Here is a 16,713-nt window from a genome sequence, read left to right as displayed (position 1 = left end):
AAGTTTTTTTTCAAATATGTAAAATTAAGCAGATTAATGGTAGTAGAATAATATATTGACAATTCAGCCAACAATATGAAAGATATGGCATCCAAGTACTATACACAATTTGCAACCAAATTCTCTCAATTCAAATCGCCCTGAAGTACATTCTATTTCGTTATGTCCTCCGAGATCAGAACAAAAGAATAAAAATTTTACCTGTAAATTATACTGTTATAATTATCAAAATCTATGGAAAAAAAGACACTGAAAATTATTGGACATTTTTATGTCAGATTTGTTAGGATATTTGCTATTGTTTAAACTTTAGGCACAGACAAGAGGAGTACGAGAACCCACCCTGGAGCCATATGTTTTATACCTGTACATCTGATACCTGTATTCTGGCAGTCAGAATGCAGACGAGGTCTGACACCAGAGAACACGCCTTTCATCTTTTTGCATGTGTCTACATGTAACAAAGAAGGCCCGTGTGAGGACTCAAAGCCACCAACCCTGGCAGCCTGGCTCTCTGCCTGCTCCATTGCATTTGAAAGGTTTGAGGTTTCCAGAAATGTAAACACCACAGATTTGTAACCAGAATGAGCCTGCGGAATCACTCCAGGTACCAGTGCGTCCGCTGTGTTTTTTACCTTTTTATAAAAGGCTGCTATGTTTCACTTAAATGTCGAGGATAATTGAAGAAGAAAGGGGCAAAAAAGATTGGGGTTATTCAAAATATATTTTGATGCCACAATGGGAGAGTTTAAATACTAAAAAGAATTAGCTTCTTTCTCAACTTTGATTTTTTTAATGTTGTGATCTAATAGTTTTGTGATTAACTATTATTTTGTCTCACTAAAACGTTTGGCAGGTCTTGACAGGTGCCAAGGACAGCTACAGCGGAAGAACAAATGTTTGAAGAGAAGTCTGGCACCGACACCTGCTTTCTAACCACTAGTTAATAGTTTCTGGGCTTTCACGATCCACTGATCAAGCTTTCCATGGTTTGAACCCCCTCTTCCCCCCCCCGCCCCGTCCCTCACCATTGTAAGTAGCTCCTACAATTGCTCCTTCTCTAGAGTGGACTCCCATCTATCCAGGTGGAAAACAGGTATGAACATTGATCAGAAGTCAGCACAACTGCTGTGTGCATGGGCTGGGCCCCATCTGTATCCTCAGGCCAATGAGTGAGACAGCTATTTCCCTATGGCTGGCTGATTTGAAAGTAAAGACAAGCTATAGGCTTCTTTGAAGGCCCCTTAAAAAAACTAGGCAAACGGATATCTTATCATTCAAGCGATTTAAGAAAAACGGCGATACATAGAGGCAGAAATACTAAAATTTGTTACAGAACACAATGGTTCTGTGCCTGTCATGGACCTTGCATACTTCCACTGTGGAATGTAAACAGATCAGGTTAACTGTACCGTAACGTTGCATTTAAGATCCATGTTGCCTTTTGAGCAGCAGTGAAGCATTCCACAAACTTTCCCTCTTGTTTACCTTTGATGAATCAAGAGATGAAATAAATTACAACAATTCTACAAAACTGCAAATGGTACTTGCCCCAGTAGAGAGAGTTTGATGGACTCCTTCTTCTTAGGCAGTCTCTCGGGAGCAAGGTGACTTTCTTCCACTCCAGGGTTGTGGATCCTTAGGTGACTGAATCGTCCAATCCTGATACTCCAGGTCCTGCAGTTCAATTTGAGGGGATGGAAGATGCCTGTGCGTGGCTTCGTTTAATGTGGTGTGGCCGTTGCACACTGACTATCACACGGTCCGAGCGAAGCAAGGTCTTTGTCCAATGACAGGGATGGCCAAGATGATTGGACTCCAGGCTCCGCTACATGGACTAATGCCCTTTACACATTCTGCATTTCAGGGTTTCACACATTTGGAAACAGTAAAATCCTTTATAATGAGCTGTATTAAAATGTTTTACTGGACAACTAAATGTAAATACATTTGCAGTTTCAATATTTTTCTTTACAAAGATTATGTAATTTCAGCTATAAAACGATATATCTATTTGTAGTTATACAAGTGAAATGATATTATACTAATATGCTTGTGCTAAATCCATCCACAGCCTCGCCCCTCCTCTGCTTTAACATCTTCCAGACCAATACCCCTCCATAACTCTCCGTTCCTCTGAATCTGCCTCTCATGCATCCTCGTCTCCCATTGCACCTCAATATGCCTTCAGTCATCTCTAGGCCTCATACTCTGGAATTTTCTCCCTCTTCTCCTTTAAGACTCTTCTTAAAACTTTTAACCAAGTTTTTGGTCACCTTCTATCTCCATCTTGGTTCAAAATCTATTTTTTGTCTGATTCTAACACTGAGGTGCACAAAACCTGAAATGAAACACTTCTGTAAGTGTTTTTGCTTTATGTCTCTGTCTCACCACCCTCCCCATAACAAAAATAATCTGAACAGTGTGTTCTTGGCTATAGAAGATCTTGAAGTAGATCAGTTTAAGATGAGACATGAAAATGGAAAAGCAATGATGCCAAGGTTCACTCACATAAGGGGTATAAAAATGACAAAATGATCTCCTGCCCAACATCTAACTCCATGCTGATCTTACCATGTGAGCCAGTTGCTTACCTTCCAAATCCATGCTTAATGGTTTGTTCAGAATATACTTCCTTTTAAATCTCCCAGCTATGATCAGGCTCATTTTTAAATTTCAAAGCAAGGGGGAAGATGGTGCGGATCAAATGTAATGTGACTACTATTGATTGGAATGCCATCTCCCACCTACTGTTTACATTACAACTTAACCTAAACCCAACCACAAACCAGAATATCAAATGGCATCTTGACACATGTGCTGGCAAGTACCTTGAGGCAGGAGCCAAATGGCGAGTTGAATGAGACAGTTTACACCAGCCCCATCCACTTTAGTAAAAGCAAAATACTGCGGATGCTGGAAATCTGAAACAAAAACAAGAAATGCTGGATTCACTCAGCAGGTCTGGCAGCATCTGTGGAAAGAGAAGCAGAGTTAACGTTTCGGGTCAGTGACCCATCCACTTTAGTTTAGTTTAGAGATACAGCACTGAAACAGGCCCTTCAGCCCACCGAGTCTGTGCCGACCATCAACCACCCATTTATTCTAATCCTACACTAATCCCATATCCCTACTACGTCCCCATCTGTCCCTATATTTCCCTACCACCTACCTATACTAGGGGCAATTTATAATGGCCAATTAACCTATCAACCTGCAAGTCTTTGGCATGTGGGAGGAAACCGGAGCACCTGGAGGAAACCCACGCAGACACAGGGAGAACTTGCAAACTCCACACAGGCAGTACCCAGAATTGAACCCGGGTCGCTGGAGCTGTGAGGCTGCGGTGCTAACCACTGCGCCACTGTGCCGCCTTAAAACAGATGCAAACACAGGAGATTTTAAACTCAGAAAAACTGGATTAGGTCAACATGTATCTCAGGTGTGTTTAGAAATGGCCAGCTACAAATTTGAAATCCAGCAGTAATGTAACACAAGATGGGCTTGAAGAAAATACAAAGAGCAAAAAGGATAAAGCCACCAAATGGAGGCCAAAATTCAGAAGCAGTTACTGCCTTGTTTAGCAAGTTGATATAAAATTCATTGAGCCATTCTGAAATGACCAGTAGTCACTATGTTAGGTAATATAAACTGAACAGAACTTTAAAAATGGTGACTACAGAATATAATATTGAAAATCTGAAATTACAGGCAATAACTGTAGTATGAGAGTGTTACATTGCCAGCACAGAATTAAGAGCTTTGGATAATAAAATGCAAGCTCACGTGATTTATGACTTCATCAGAACCTCAAGATACACACTGGGAAACAGCTGTTACTCTGCAGGTTTATGGCTCCCTCTGCAATACAAGCATCATATAAAAGACCCCTTCATATATCAAAAGTTATTTTAACCCCTCTAGGGATGTCTGCTGCACGTGGTTTTATAGTCTTGAATTTATTATTGTCTCTTTATTTGAACTAATAAACTGTTAATACAACCTGAGAAGTAATTTGAAACATGCAAAAGTTGGTTATCTTCTGTCGAGCTGCAGTCTTGCGAGTCAAGCTAAATCTCCAACAGACTAAATATTAAAACTTTTGTGAAGTAAACTATGTTGAATCTCAAGAAGGGTCCGAAGAAGGGTCACTGACCCGAAACGTTAACTCTGCTTCTCTTTTCACAGATGCTGCCAGACCTGCTGAGTGGTTCCAGCATTTCTTGTTTTTATTTCAGATTTCCAGCATCCGCAGTATTTTGCTTTTATTATTATGTTGAATCTCATTCATTTCACTGTGTTTCCAAGATTATGGACCTTTTAGAAAGGGGGCACCGACTGCTCCTTAGATTGACTTGGAAACAATTTAATGCAGCAATATATAGAAATATAGTGATGTCAGACACAGGATAACATCACTGTATTGATGATCACATACACACTGACCCCCAAGATAGAGTCTACAAAACTGAATCTGAACAATCTGCTCTAACATTTGGGCTACAGCAGATCACAGGGTCTAATGCAATGCAAGCTTAATAAAACAACATGAATCCAGTTCATCTGAAGATGTCTTCAGCCTGATAACGTTCACACCAATTAGAATGAAAAATAAACAGAGCCAAGCAGCCACTGCCCTGAAGAATGGAGTGGACAGTTAATTCTAGTTCCTGCAACAGGTGGGAACATACTTGCATTTTATCAGTTGCTTTAAAAAGTCCTTTTTTCAGTAGATTTTTGAAGTATCATGAAAGAACACAATATGGTTTCTGTTAACTGTAAGGAAACAGGGAGATTAAAGATGGATTCTCTGCCCATTTAAAGTTCCTACATTTTTGAGCTCAAATTGAGGGGTACAAACGTTGAGGAATGCAATACTTGCCCAGTTCAGGCAGTCAGCACCTACAGGTCAAGTACAGCACGTGTTAAAGAAGAATAAAGCTCATATTACTGTCTCTTAAAATAATGCCTTAAAAACAACATTGACTTCAAGAGCTGAAAAAACTACAGAACATTTTCATTACAACTTCACTGCCATGTGCATTTGATGTATTTTCTTATGCAATTTGTGTAATTGCATTGTATGCTTATAAACAGGAGAAGGTTTGCCAGTCAATCCATTTTTCAAATGCCTTTAACATGAACCTGAGCAGATCAAGACTTAGAGCAATTAGAAGTGATATTTTCTTTGGCATTTTAGCATCCTGAATTTTTATACATAGCAGTCACAAAACAAATTCCAGCAGAGGCCCAGAATAACAGGTGCTCATGATAAAAAAAATCAAAGTGCTTGATCTCAGAATTGCAGTCCATGACTCTATGACTCTAAATGTTATCATTTTTTTCCAATTTTCTCCTTTCCTCCCCTAAAGTGAGGGTCGCAATTTGCACTGCAGTTCCCTGGGTGCCAGCTATTCATCCTTCATGGATAAGTTTAAGGAGTGGCAGTCATCAAGGAAGTTATTACAAAGTCTGATTCTGTCCATATATGTCTACTTTCCAGCAGGGACATTCGTGATCAGAAGTGGGAACTTCTGATTTGTTTTCCCCTTCTGTGTGCGAGGATGGTAAATACAATTTTAGTACCTCCATTCCTACCCTAATTGAGATCAGCCATCTCATCACAGACAATGGAAACCACAACAATTTGTATTTATGTAGTGCCTTTAACGTAATAAAACATCCCAAGGTGCTTCATAGAGGCATTATAAAATAAAATAAGTCACCAAGTCACATAAGGAGATATTAGGGAAGATGACCAAAAGCTTGGTCAAAGAGATAGGTTTTAAGGGGTGTCGTAAAGGAGAAAAGTGAGATCAAGAGGTGGAGAGGTTTAGGGAGGAATTGCCAGAGCTTAAGGTCTAGGCAGCTGAAGCACAATCACCAAAGGTGGAGCAATTAACATCCCGGATGCTCAAGAAGCTGGAATTAGAGAAGCGCAAGTATCTCAGAGGGTTGTAGAGCTGCAGGAGATTACAGGGAGGTGTGAGGCTACGGAAGGATTTGAAAACAAGGATGAGAATTTTAAAATCGAGGCATTGTTTAACTGGGAGTCAATGTCGGTCATCCAGCACAGTGGTGATAGGTGAATGGAATTTGGTGCGAGTTAGGACATGGGCAGCAGAGTTTTCGATGACAAGTTTATGGAAGGTGGTATGTGGGAGGCCAGCCAGGTGTGCATTAGAATAGTCAAGTCTGGAGGTAACAATGAGGGTTTCAGCAGCAGAAGAGCTGAGGCAGGGACAGAATTGGGTAATGTTACAGAGGTGGAAATAAGCGGTCTTCATGACAGCACGGATGTGTAATTGAAAGCTTATCTTGGAGTCAAATATGATACTGACTAGACCTAGAACTTGTTCAACTTGTGTTAAATTGCACGCTTAGCAACCTAAAAATTGTCACAAGGCGCTTCTCAGAGGTGTAATCAGACAACAACGGAGACCCAAGACAAAGACAGAGCTATTCGGAAGAATGATCAAAACCTTGGTCAAAAACATATAATTCCATACTAGGTAATTTAATTGTCATCACAGCCACTGGAGGAGATTACCCCAAGTTTAACCCAAAGTGTACAGTGTCAATGGAGCTGGCTGCCTAAACAGCTTGAAATAACTACCCACCCAGGGAATGGAAAACTGTTTGAAAAAGTATTGCACAGAGTTGTGATGATGTATTTCCCCCAACAGGGTCCTGGCCAGGCAGGCAGACAGACAGATGAGTATTTATTTCAAGCTGTGTGGTGTATTACAAATTTACAATAAAGTATAAGGTGTCAGTGGACTAGCATACAAAACATGGCTTGAAATAACTACCATTGCTGAGACGAGCACCAGAAAAGGTTATGATTATTTGCTGTCAACTGGAAAAAGCACATCAGACTGAATGATGAGCTACACTGTGTAGATTACCTGGAGGTTTTATCTAACTGGAGAAAAATTATAGCACAAGTAGAAGAGTGTATATTTTAACTTGTTTACTGCATAAAGATGACGCCATTTATAATGATGGTAAATGTCTCCCAGTAGCCTCAAACAAGAACAGAAAAAAAACTGGAAACACTCAACAAGGTCAGTCAGCATCTGTGGAGAGAAGAGATGAATTAACAGTTCAGCAAGAATGGGGACATATTAAAAAAGGTGGACAGCACTTAAAATGGAACTGAACATAAGGAAAGGGGAAGGGAAGAGACAGACAGGCGAGAGACAAAACGAGTAACGTTTGTTTAAATATTAATATTGTCACGTTCACGAGAAGTGCAGTGATGAAACTACAGAACTAAACTGAAGAGTTATAAAAAAGTGATTTTTCCTTAAAATAGTGGGCAATGCACTGCAAAATGGCCACTGAAGGTTGGCTGACTTGGCCTGTATATTAAACTGTCTCACTGTTTGTTAAAGATAAGAGAATACATTCCAGGCTAGGAGGTGTCAATTACACCCATCCTGAAACCATCAAGAGACATTCCTGAATTGAATGGGTTCTTCAGAAACCAAGGAGGTGTGAAATCACCACATCTTCGTCCATTGAGTGGTCACAACAGGGAGGGGGTCATCTGTCTCCTAACAGAGGCTAATGTGATAGATTTTTACCTTAAAAGGTAAATCTCTGGAGAGAGAGGGGACAGATCATGAGAACATCACAGAAAAGCAGTCCAGCTGAGGGCTGTGAAAAGAAGTCCAGCAAAAACAAAGAAGGAGCCCTGCTGCGAATTCTACACTTTAACCTGGTGCAGCGGAAAACTAAAAGTGATCACCACCTCTAGTCTGAAGTCTTAACCACCAGAAAAGTACAAATACCCAGGCCTACAACTTTAAAAGAAACTGCCCTCACTTCAAACCACTTACCCTTTGTCTCTCTAGCTATCTATTCTTGTGTGTGTGTGAGTGTGTGTGTGAGTGTGTGAGAGAGAGAGAACGTGTGCGTGAGTGCAGTTGCGATCATTTTGGGAATGGTGTAAAAATAGTTATCTTTTGTTTAACCTACGAGAAAACCTATCACTGTCTGTTTATTTGGCAAGTAAAACACTCAGGGGTTAACTCATCATTTTAAACAAAACATGACAGCGGTCAGTTGGGAGGTGAACAATGGGAACCACTCACACACCTTACCACCTGGCCAGAACAATATCTTCCTGTTTGGGCATCAGTCCTCAGTCACAAACTCAGTGCCCATGTGAATGTTTCACCATTTTTTGTTTCAGATTTTCAGCATCTACAATTCTTTTGCTTTTTAGAATGGCCTGGTTTTGTCTGTACATTTGGCCCAAGCCGATGTTCATGCTTCACATGAGCCTTCACCCATCGCGCTTCATCTAACCCTATCAGTATATCATTCTATTCAGTTCTCTCTCATGTGTTTATCTAGCTTTCCTTTGAAAGCATCAATGCTATTTGCTTCAACCACTCCATGTGGTAGCAAGTTCCACATTCGAACCGCGCTCTGGGAAAAGACATTCCTACTTGTTCCCAATAAACTCATTTGGCTTCATAGTTTTGCAAAGTTATCAAATCTTCAGAAATTGTTCCGATCGGAACAACTGCAACTGCTGTGTATTATCATCCATGTAATCAAGGAGCAGATGTGAATAATAGCATCAGGAACTATCTGACCCAAATGTGATTAGCTGATGTGATCATTCCATAAAGAACAGCTGAAATTAGCAAATAATTCAGAACTCTGGAACTCAACTTCCATGAAATCATATGTGTCTGTGCATCAAACATCCCAGCTATATAATGGGATGAACTGGACTTAACTAGGAACTGTTCTGAGGGCAGAACTACCTCAAATAGTTTATCATTTTGAAAGATTCTGACTTTTGAAATAGGAGGTTGACAGTACCATCATATGCATACTGCTAGAACATCATTTACATTGCACTATGAATTTATTTTGTATTGCTTTGAAGGAAAATCCAGCAATATGAAACTGCACAAGATCAATTCAAGAAGTACTCAAGATGGCAACATTCGTGAGTTCACTATAAGTTTTGTATGATTTACGTTCAGCTTTGTTTCACAGATATGATCTGTTGGAAAGCTACTACATAACTGGTTTGAAGTTTCCATTATACACATTGCTGTTATTTGCCATCCTGAACTACACCAACATTTTCAAATGGACAAAGCCTTGTACAAGATTCTTTTTTTTGCATGGCTTTGAGAATTTTTATTCCATCTCCTAGGTCACTGATTTTCACTTTTAAAAAAAAGACAGCATTGTGGAAAATGATCCAGACATTAGCAAAATCCTGATAAATCAGTGCATCTGATTATAAATGGTCAGAATTGTAACATGAAACCCCAAAATAGCAGTACAACTTGAAGAATTCCATGTAATAAAAATGGAATTTCACTTAACAACTCACTGTAGAGCAGTTCCCTTTTCATCTCCTTGATGAAAAATACTTGTTCTGTTCTACGCATTGTACTTTAGTGTTTGCAAGATCAAAATTTGGAGACTCTCGATAGACCACCACTATTAATTATCCATGAATGGGAACCTTCCATTATGAAAGGTAATGGAGACTTCACATTACTGAGTTTACAGCAGAATGCTGAATTGCCCCCATAAAGAAAAGAAGGATTTGTGTTTACAGAGTGCCATTCACAACCTCAGTGCATCCCAAAGTGATTTACAATCAATGGAAGATATATCTGCACGTTGCACAAAACACAAACTGTATTGGGCGAATGATGCAGTCCATTTAATTACAAAGACTGACCACAAACAAGGTTCACATACTTCCTACACGTTATGTACTTTTCTCAGCTAAACAGGCAGCACACAGTCAATGGTGTAATTGTTCAAGACTCTTCAAGCAGTTACCTTTGACAGCAAATGCACACAAAATAACACCTATTTATAATTTCAACCACTTAGAGATCACCACATTCAGTCAGAAGTGAAAGTGACCACCCCATTTCCACCCTCCCCCCACCGTACCCCCCAGGTCCATACAGAATGGTGTCCCAAATTAGTCAGACACTGGGGGTATTAGCTGACCTGTCTGACCTAGCTGAAAGCTAAAGGAATGTGCATCAGTTGTTTGTTGTGGCTAGCTCAGAATCTCCTCCTCTGTAGCACCAGCTTCAAAATCCAAATGAAATAAATGTGCAGTTTTTATACCTTATCAGCAGCTTGCACTGTGTTGCAAACTTCTACCTCATGTGAATTACTGATACTAAGATAAAGGAAGACTGCAGAGTTTGGTGGAACAGTTTACATTTATTTAATGCCTTTACCATAGTAAAATATCCCAATGCACTTCACAGGAGCGTTATCAGATAAAATTTGACACTGAGCCACAGATGGAGGTATTAGGACAGGTGACCAAAAGGTTGGCCAAAGATTTATGCTTTAAGAACATCTTAAAGGAGGAGAAAGAGTTGGAGAGACAGTGAGGTTTAGGGAAGGGATTCCAGAGTTAGGGCTGAGGCAGCTGAAGGCATGGCCACCAATGGTGGAGAGATTAAAACTGGGGATGGTCAAGAGGCCTGAATTGAAGGAGCACCAAGATTTCTGGAGGATTGTAGAGCTACAGGAGGTTACACAAATAGGAAAAGGCACTACCATTGAGGGAACTGTACACAAGGAGGAGAATTTAAAAAACAATGGAGACATTGTTGGACTGGTCAGCGAGCATAGGGGTGATGGATGAATAGGACAGGGTGTGAGTTTTGCATGAGCTCAGGTTTACAGAGGATATAAGGTGATAGGCTGGCCAGGAGAGCATTGGATTAGAGGCAACAAAGGCATGGATAAGGGCTTCAGCAGATGAACTGAGACAGGGGAAGAGACAGACAATGTTCCAGAGGTGGAAGTAGGAGCCCTTGGTGAGGAACAGGACAGGAGGTTGGAAGCTCAGCTCAGAGTCAAATAGGATGCCAAGATTGCAGAGCAATGGTCACAGATTAGTACCAGTAGACACTCTGGGCTCTCCTGATCCCAGCAGTACATACAGTCAGTGGAAGCCAACTGTAAGTGCGCACATGTGTGTAATAAAATTTAAATATGCATAAACACACTTCTGCATCTCCTTATGGCTTCAACAGGAAATGCCACTGATTTGCTTGGGAGCAATTCTTATCACCATTTGGACACTCATGTTGGAAAGTACACATGCAAGGATGTCAGATGAGGGCAACATCATATTTGAGTGTGATGTCTTCCACTATCAAATAACGTGCTGCTATTCCCTGTTTCAAATCACATATGAAGAATGGCCAGTTGCTTGAAGAAGTGGCCGGCTGCCAGCAGCAAGTAACCAGATCCCATCATGAGTCACTGCCCACAGGAGAGGAGAAAATTGGAGATGGGAGTGGGAATCATTTTCACTCATATATCTACCTGCCACATTCAGTAAAGATACACATCTAAGTTGTTTCACTAAGCCAGGTAGACACAGCAGAAATAATTATGCAGAAAAACAGTTGAATTGTAGTCCAGTAGAATTTTTTGAGCAACTAAATCAATTTGCATTGGTATATTTCTATTTTGAATGCAGCACATAGTTTTCCAATTAAAAATATATTTTGGGGCTCGCAGTGGCTCGGCAAGATTATCCACTGAGTATCTGAGCCAGGCAGACAGGGTGCGTCCAAGGGTAAATTTCTGATCTGTGCCGAGTTCCCCACTCTCATTCTGCTGGGATGGCAAAATGAATGCAATTCGCCTCAGGGTCTCCAATTTAGAAAAGGGAAAATAGACTTGATTTCCATTCCTTCATTTTCCATCACAGAATTCACAGAATTGTTGCAGAAGGAGGCCATTCGGCCCATCGTGTCTGCATGGCTCTCTGAAGGAACAATCCACTTAGTGCCACTCCCCCACCTTCTCCCCGTAACCCTGCACATTCTTCATTTTCATCTAACAGTCTAATTCCCTTTTGAATGCTTCAATTAAACCTGCTCCACCACACTCTCAGGCAGCGCTTTCCAGACCTTAACCACTCGCTGCATGAAAATGTTTTCCTCATGTCGCGTTTGCTTCTCTTACCCATTCCTTTAAATCTGTGACCTCTTGTTCTCGATCCTTTCATGGAACACTTTCTCCCTATCTACTCTGTCCAGACCCCTCGTGATTTTGAATACCTCTAAGAAATCACCTCTTAGCTTTCTCTTCTCCAAGGAAAACAGTCCCAACTTCTCCAATCTATCTTCATAACTGAAGTTCCTCATCCCTGGAACCATTCTCATGAATCTTTTGTGTACTCTCTCCAATGCCCTCACATATTTCCTAAAGTGCGATACCCAGAACTGGATGCAATACTCCAGCTGAGGCTGAACTAATGGCTTATATAAGTTCAACATAACTTCCTTGCTCTCGTATTCTATGCCCTACTAAAGTCCAGGATACTGTATGCTTTATTAACCATTCTCTCAACCTGTCCTATCACCTTCAATGACGTATGCACATATACACCCAGCTCCCTCTGCTCCTGCACCCCCTTTAGAATTGTACCCTTTATTTTATATTGTCTCTCCATGTTCTTCCTACTAAAATGAATCACTTCATATTTCTCTGCATTGAACTTCATTTGCCACCTATCCGTCCATTCCGCCAACTGGGGTTATGTCCTTTTGCAGTTCTACACTATCCTCCTCACAGTTCACAGTGCTTCCAAGTTTCGTATCATCCACAAACTTTGAAATTGTGCCCTGTACACCAAGATCTAGGTCATTAATATATATCAGGAAAAGCAAGGGTCCCAACACTGACCCCTGGGGAGCTCCACTATAAACCTTCCTCCAGCCCGAGAAACATCCATTAACCACTACTCTCTGTTTCCTGTCACTGAGCCAATTTTGCATTCATGTTGCTACCGTCCCTTTTATTCCATGAGCTACAAGTTTTCTCACATGTCTGTTGTGTGGCACTGTATCAAATGCCTTTTGAAAGTCCATGTACACCACATCAACTGCGTTGCCCTCATCAACCTTCTCTGTTACTTCCTCAAAAAAATACAGTACATAAGTCAAACAGGATTTTCCCTTAGGAAATCCATGCTGGCTTTCTCTAATTAACCCGCATTTGTCCATGTGACTTAATTTTGTCCCAAATTATTTTTTCTAGAAGTTTTCCCACCACCGAAGTTAAACTGACTGGCCTGTAGTTGCTGGGCTTATCTTTACACCCTTTTTTGAACAAGGATATAACGTTTGCAATTCTCCAATCCTCTGGCACCACCCCAGAGTCTAAGGAAGACTGAAAAATTATGGCCAGTGCCTCCACAACTTCCACCATCACTTCCCTCAGTATCCTTGGATGCATTTCATCCGGTCCTGGTGCTTTATCCACTTTAAGTACAGACAGCCTGTCTAATAACATCCTCCTTATCAATTTAAATTACTTAGTGTCTAAATTACCTCTTCTTTCACCATTGCCTGGGTTGCATCTTCTTCCTTGGTAAAGACAAATGCAAAATATTCACTTTATACTTCAGCTATGCCCTCTGCCTCCATGCATAAATCCCTTTTATGGTCCCTAATCGGCCCAACTCCTCCTTTTACCACCCTTTTACTATTTATATGTCTGTAGAAAATTTTGCGTCCCTTTAATGTTAGCTGCCAGTCTCTTTTCATGCTCTCTCTTATTTGCTTTTTCACTTCCCTTTTAACTTCCTATATTTAGCCTGGTTCTCAATAATATTTTCTACCTGGCATCTGTCATAAGCACACTTTTTCTTCTTTATCTTATTCTCTACCTGTTTTGTACCTGTGGAGATATTGGGTGAAAGAAGGATCGAGGTCAACTGTGATACCCTCATGGTTGACTACCCTGTCACCCCTCATTGTCTAAGTACAGCCCCTTGAATGAGATACCAGGTGGCACTTGGCACTGTGGAACACAACTTACCAGACTCCACACCTTCAGAAAATGAAGGAAAAAACCCGTTAAGGAGAGAAAGAAGGTCGATCTTAAGTACAGAAGATACAGAAAGGATGTCCTGCGAAGCACCTTGGGATGCTTCACTGGGTTGGAGGCACTATATAAATGCAAGTCCTTGTAGTAAAAGACGTTCCTGTCGAGATTTGAGTGAATGATTTACTGAGCAAATTAAATCAACATATTTTTCAGATGGGAAGGGGGGGGGGGGGTGGAGACGGGAGAAGTAACAGTCTGATGTGCAACATATAATTCAAATCGCACAGAATAAAAGCTTACACTTTGCTAAATTTACCTGTGCCAAAAAATGGAAGCAAACCCTTCCAAAAGGTCCCAAATATTTCTTTATAAGCATCAGGTAGATCAGTGAAAGGGGAATAAGAAAACATGAGTTCTGAGTTTGACAACTAGCGCCTGGAGAGAGAAATATGCAGCACTACCCTCCCCCACCCAAAAAAATCCACAGCAGAATTCCTTGCTGATAAGACCTTTATCCTTCTATTAAAGCACGGCACAGCTTAGGCAAACAAGCAGCTCTTCGCGAAGCTTTACGTTCCCAGTCACATGGGGGAGTCAAACTAATGGGGCTTGGCGCTGGTCTGGCCCAATGCCCAGCACAGCTACAAAGCAAATTCGCCTTTCGGTTACAGGTGTCTTATGTACAGCTCGCTTCCTGAGAAAACACATTATCATTCGCCTACACCCCTAAATAGTGCGGGGGGAAACTTAATCAAAGCTCCGGAGATCACACAAACAACTCCTTCCACTTCTCTACCAGAGTTGGAGCTGACTCGTTAACTACTTCACAGCTTCTGCAACTCAAACACACTTCACTGTCTTCACAAAAGAGGCAAGAGGATAGATCAGCGATGTCGGGGTATCAGAAACTGGAAGCTCTGGGGTTTAAGTGATCACGATGAAAATGATGCATATTAAAGCCATTCCCTTCATTCACAGACAGTCCCCTCTGCTCGTGATTCCGAAGGACAGAGACTTTCCTCCACATTCTGTTTCGGAAAACCCGTGTCTTAAATGCCAGTTTGCTCACTGATCGTGGCTCCTAACTGCAATACAAAATCGAACAGAACCAGACAATCCAGGTTTCCCCACAAAACAATGACCGCACTGAAATTGTTCCGCGGTCAGTCCAGCGACCTGGGACATCCCGAGGACCTAATACAAGGTGTGATATTTGGAAGTTGCTTATAAATAAAAGTTTTAAAAAAGAACACTCAATAATGAAAAGTCCACGGTCTGAGCAACCCCCTCGCCCCCGTGTCAGAACTGCGCGGCGGCGCCTCAATCGGGTTGAAGTTTAAATCTCTAAATTGTACATTTCTAAAACGAAACAGGATTCCATTCCGCTTCAATGGAAACTGTTGCAAAGAAGCATTTGGATGTGGAACACGTTCTTTCACAATTAAAGTGCAAACAAGTCAAGGTGATTCAGCCCGCAGGCAATAAAATTATTCTTTTCCAAAAAAAAAGCGTAAATGGATAGCTCATGGGTTCTGCACATCGATGCCGTTTTAGCAACATTTCACATGCTGTTAAAACAACTATTCCCTCTGGTAGCAGCCATAAGCAAATCTGTTCTTTTACTGCCCCTGTGTCACTCCTGATCCCCACAATGTACTTACAGGTAACGATCCTGATCTTTCAGCTGTCGGTGCAAAGCCACCGAATATCCGAAGTAGCTGCCGCGTGGTCCCTCTTTAATAATTGGATACTTTACATCGATGTTAAAAGCAGAAGAGACTGCCACAACAGCTGATAGGAGAAGGTGAAACCCGGGCTCAAACTGATGAGCTGCAAAAGGCGCCATGTCGATTTCAAAGGCAGAGTGAGTTGTTGCAGTTTCACGGTGATACTGCAAGTGCCTCCAGCTCCTCCACACCCTGTACTACTGTACAAGCCTGCCCTTCCAAACCTGCGCATACATCAGGCTTTCCCTTCCGGACACAATCACAGACACTCAGCACTTCACAGATCTTAAAACGGCTATGCCGCACCGAATCTCCGCTGCGAATGTTATCCAGCTTTTTCTTCAGGAAATTCACGAAAGGGTCAAAGAATGCACGTGATTGCGTCTATTGTCAAGTTTCTTGAGCAGTCACTATTTTAAATTCTATCTGTGGGTCCCACCAGTTCATGAATCTGTTGACAATTTGATGCCATTAGCGAAGGATAATTAAACTAATGAAAAATATAACCTCACCCTCAGGGGAGACATAAAGTGCATGCACAGGTAGTGCAGTGATTTTGAGTGGAGTTGAGATTGCTGAATACTTTCTAATGCAGGGACTCCGATTTTTTGATGTGTTACAGCAACGAAAACACTCCAGGAGAAAATCGATGTTTTTTTTTAGGCAGGAGGAAAGGATCACTAAATTAAAACAATTCACTAAAGCTGCTGAAGAATAATCGGGATCTACCTGAACATCAAACACGCACAAGCCCCCCTTGTATTGGTGTTCATTTGTTTTGGGCTGCTGAAGCGCAGCATCTGTGCGGAGGGTCCCCACGGCCCACATTCACCTTGCTGATACCTTCTCCTTTATTCTGACAGCAGAATCAATGACTTACAGACATGTTTGGTCCTGAACTTGCTCTGCTGACTAATTCACTCCAAACCAATTGCTTTTTTTAAACGTTTATTAGCCGATCTCCTGTAATATTTGTCATGGGCAAAAAAATTACACAATTTAGAAATAATAAGCAGGATATATAAAATCCATTGTTACCCACTACTTATTTATATTTTGTTTGGTCTCTATATCTTTTCCTGCTTTAATATTCAGCTTGCACTCCTTAGTTTTAGATCCC

At 41.2% G+C, this 16,713-nt stretch overlaps 1 protein-coding gene across 2 annotated transcripts in view; it reads right to left on the bottom strand.

Moving 5' to 3' along the window:
- The window catches only part of itga3b (integrin, alpha 3b), a 171,520-nt gene extending 155,688 nt beyond the window's left edge, over window positions 1–15,832 (bottom strand). For both annotated transcript variants that reach the window (XM_068013302.1, XM_068013304.1), the window contains exon 1: window positions 15,528–15,832. In XM_068013302.1, coding sequence (XP_067869403.1) covers window positions 15,528–15,712 — 185 coding nt within the window. In that variant the 5' untranslated portion in view covers window positions 15,713–15,832. The remainder of the gene's footprint in view (window positions 1–15,527) is intronic.
- Window positions 15,833–16,713: the final 881 nt, after the last annotated feature.

Source organism: Heterodontus francisci, chromosome 33 (genome assembly GCF_036365525.1).
Source record: "Heterodontus francisci isolate sHetFra1 chromosome 33, sHetFra1.hap1, whole genome shotgun sequence".
NCBI classification, from domain to species: Eukaryota; Metazoa; Chordata; class Chondrichthyes; order Heterodontiformes; family Heterodontidae; genus Heterodontus; species Heterodontus francisci.
Note: the sequence above shows the minus strand (reverse complement) of the source record. Positions and strands in the feature narration are given on the sequence as shown.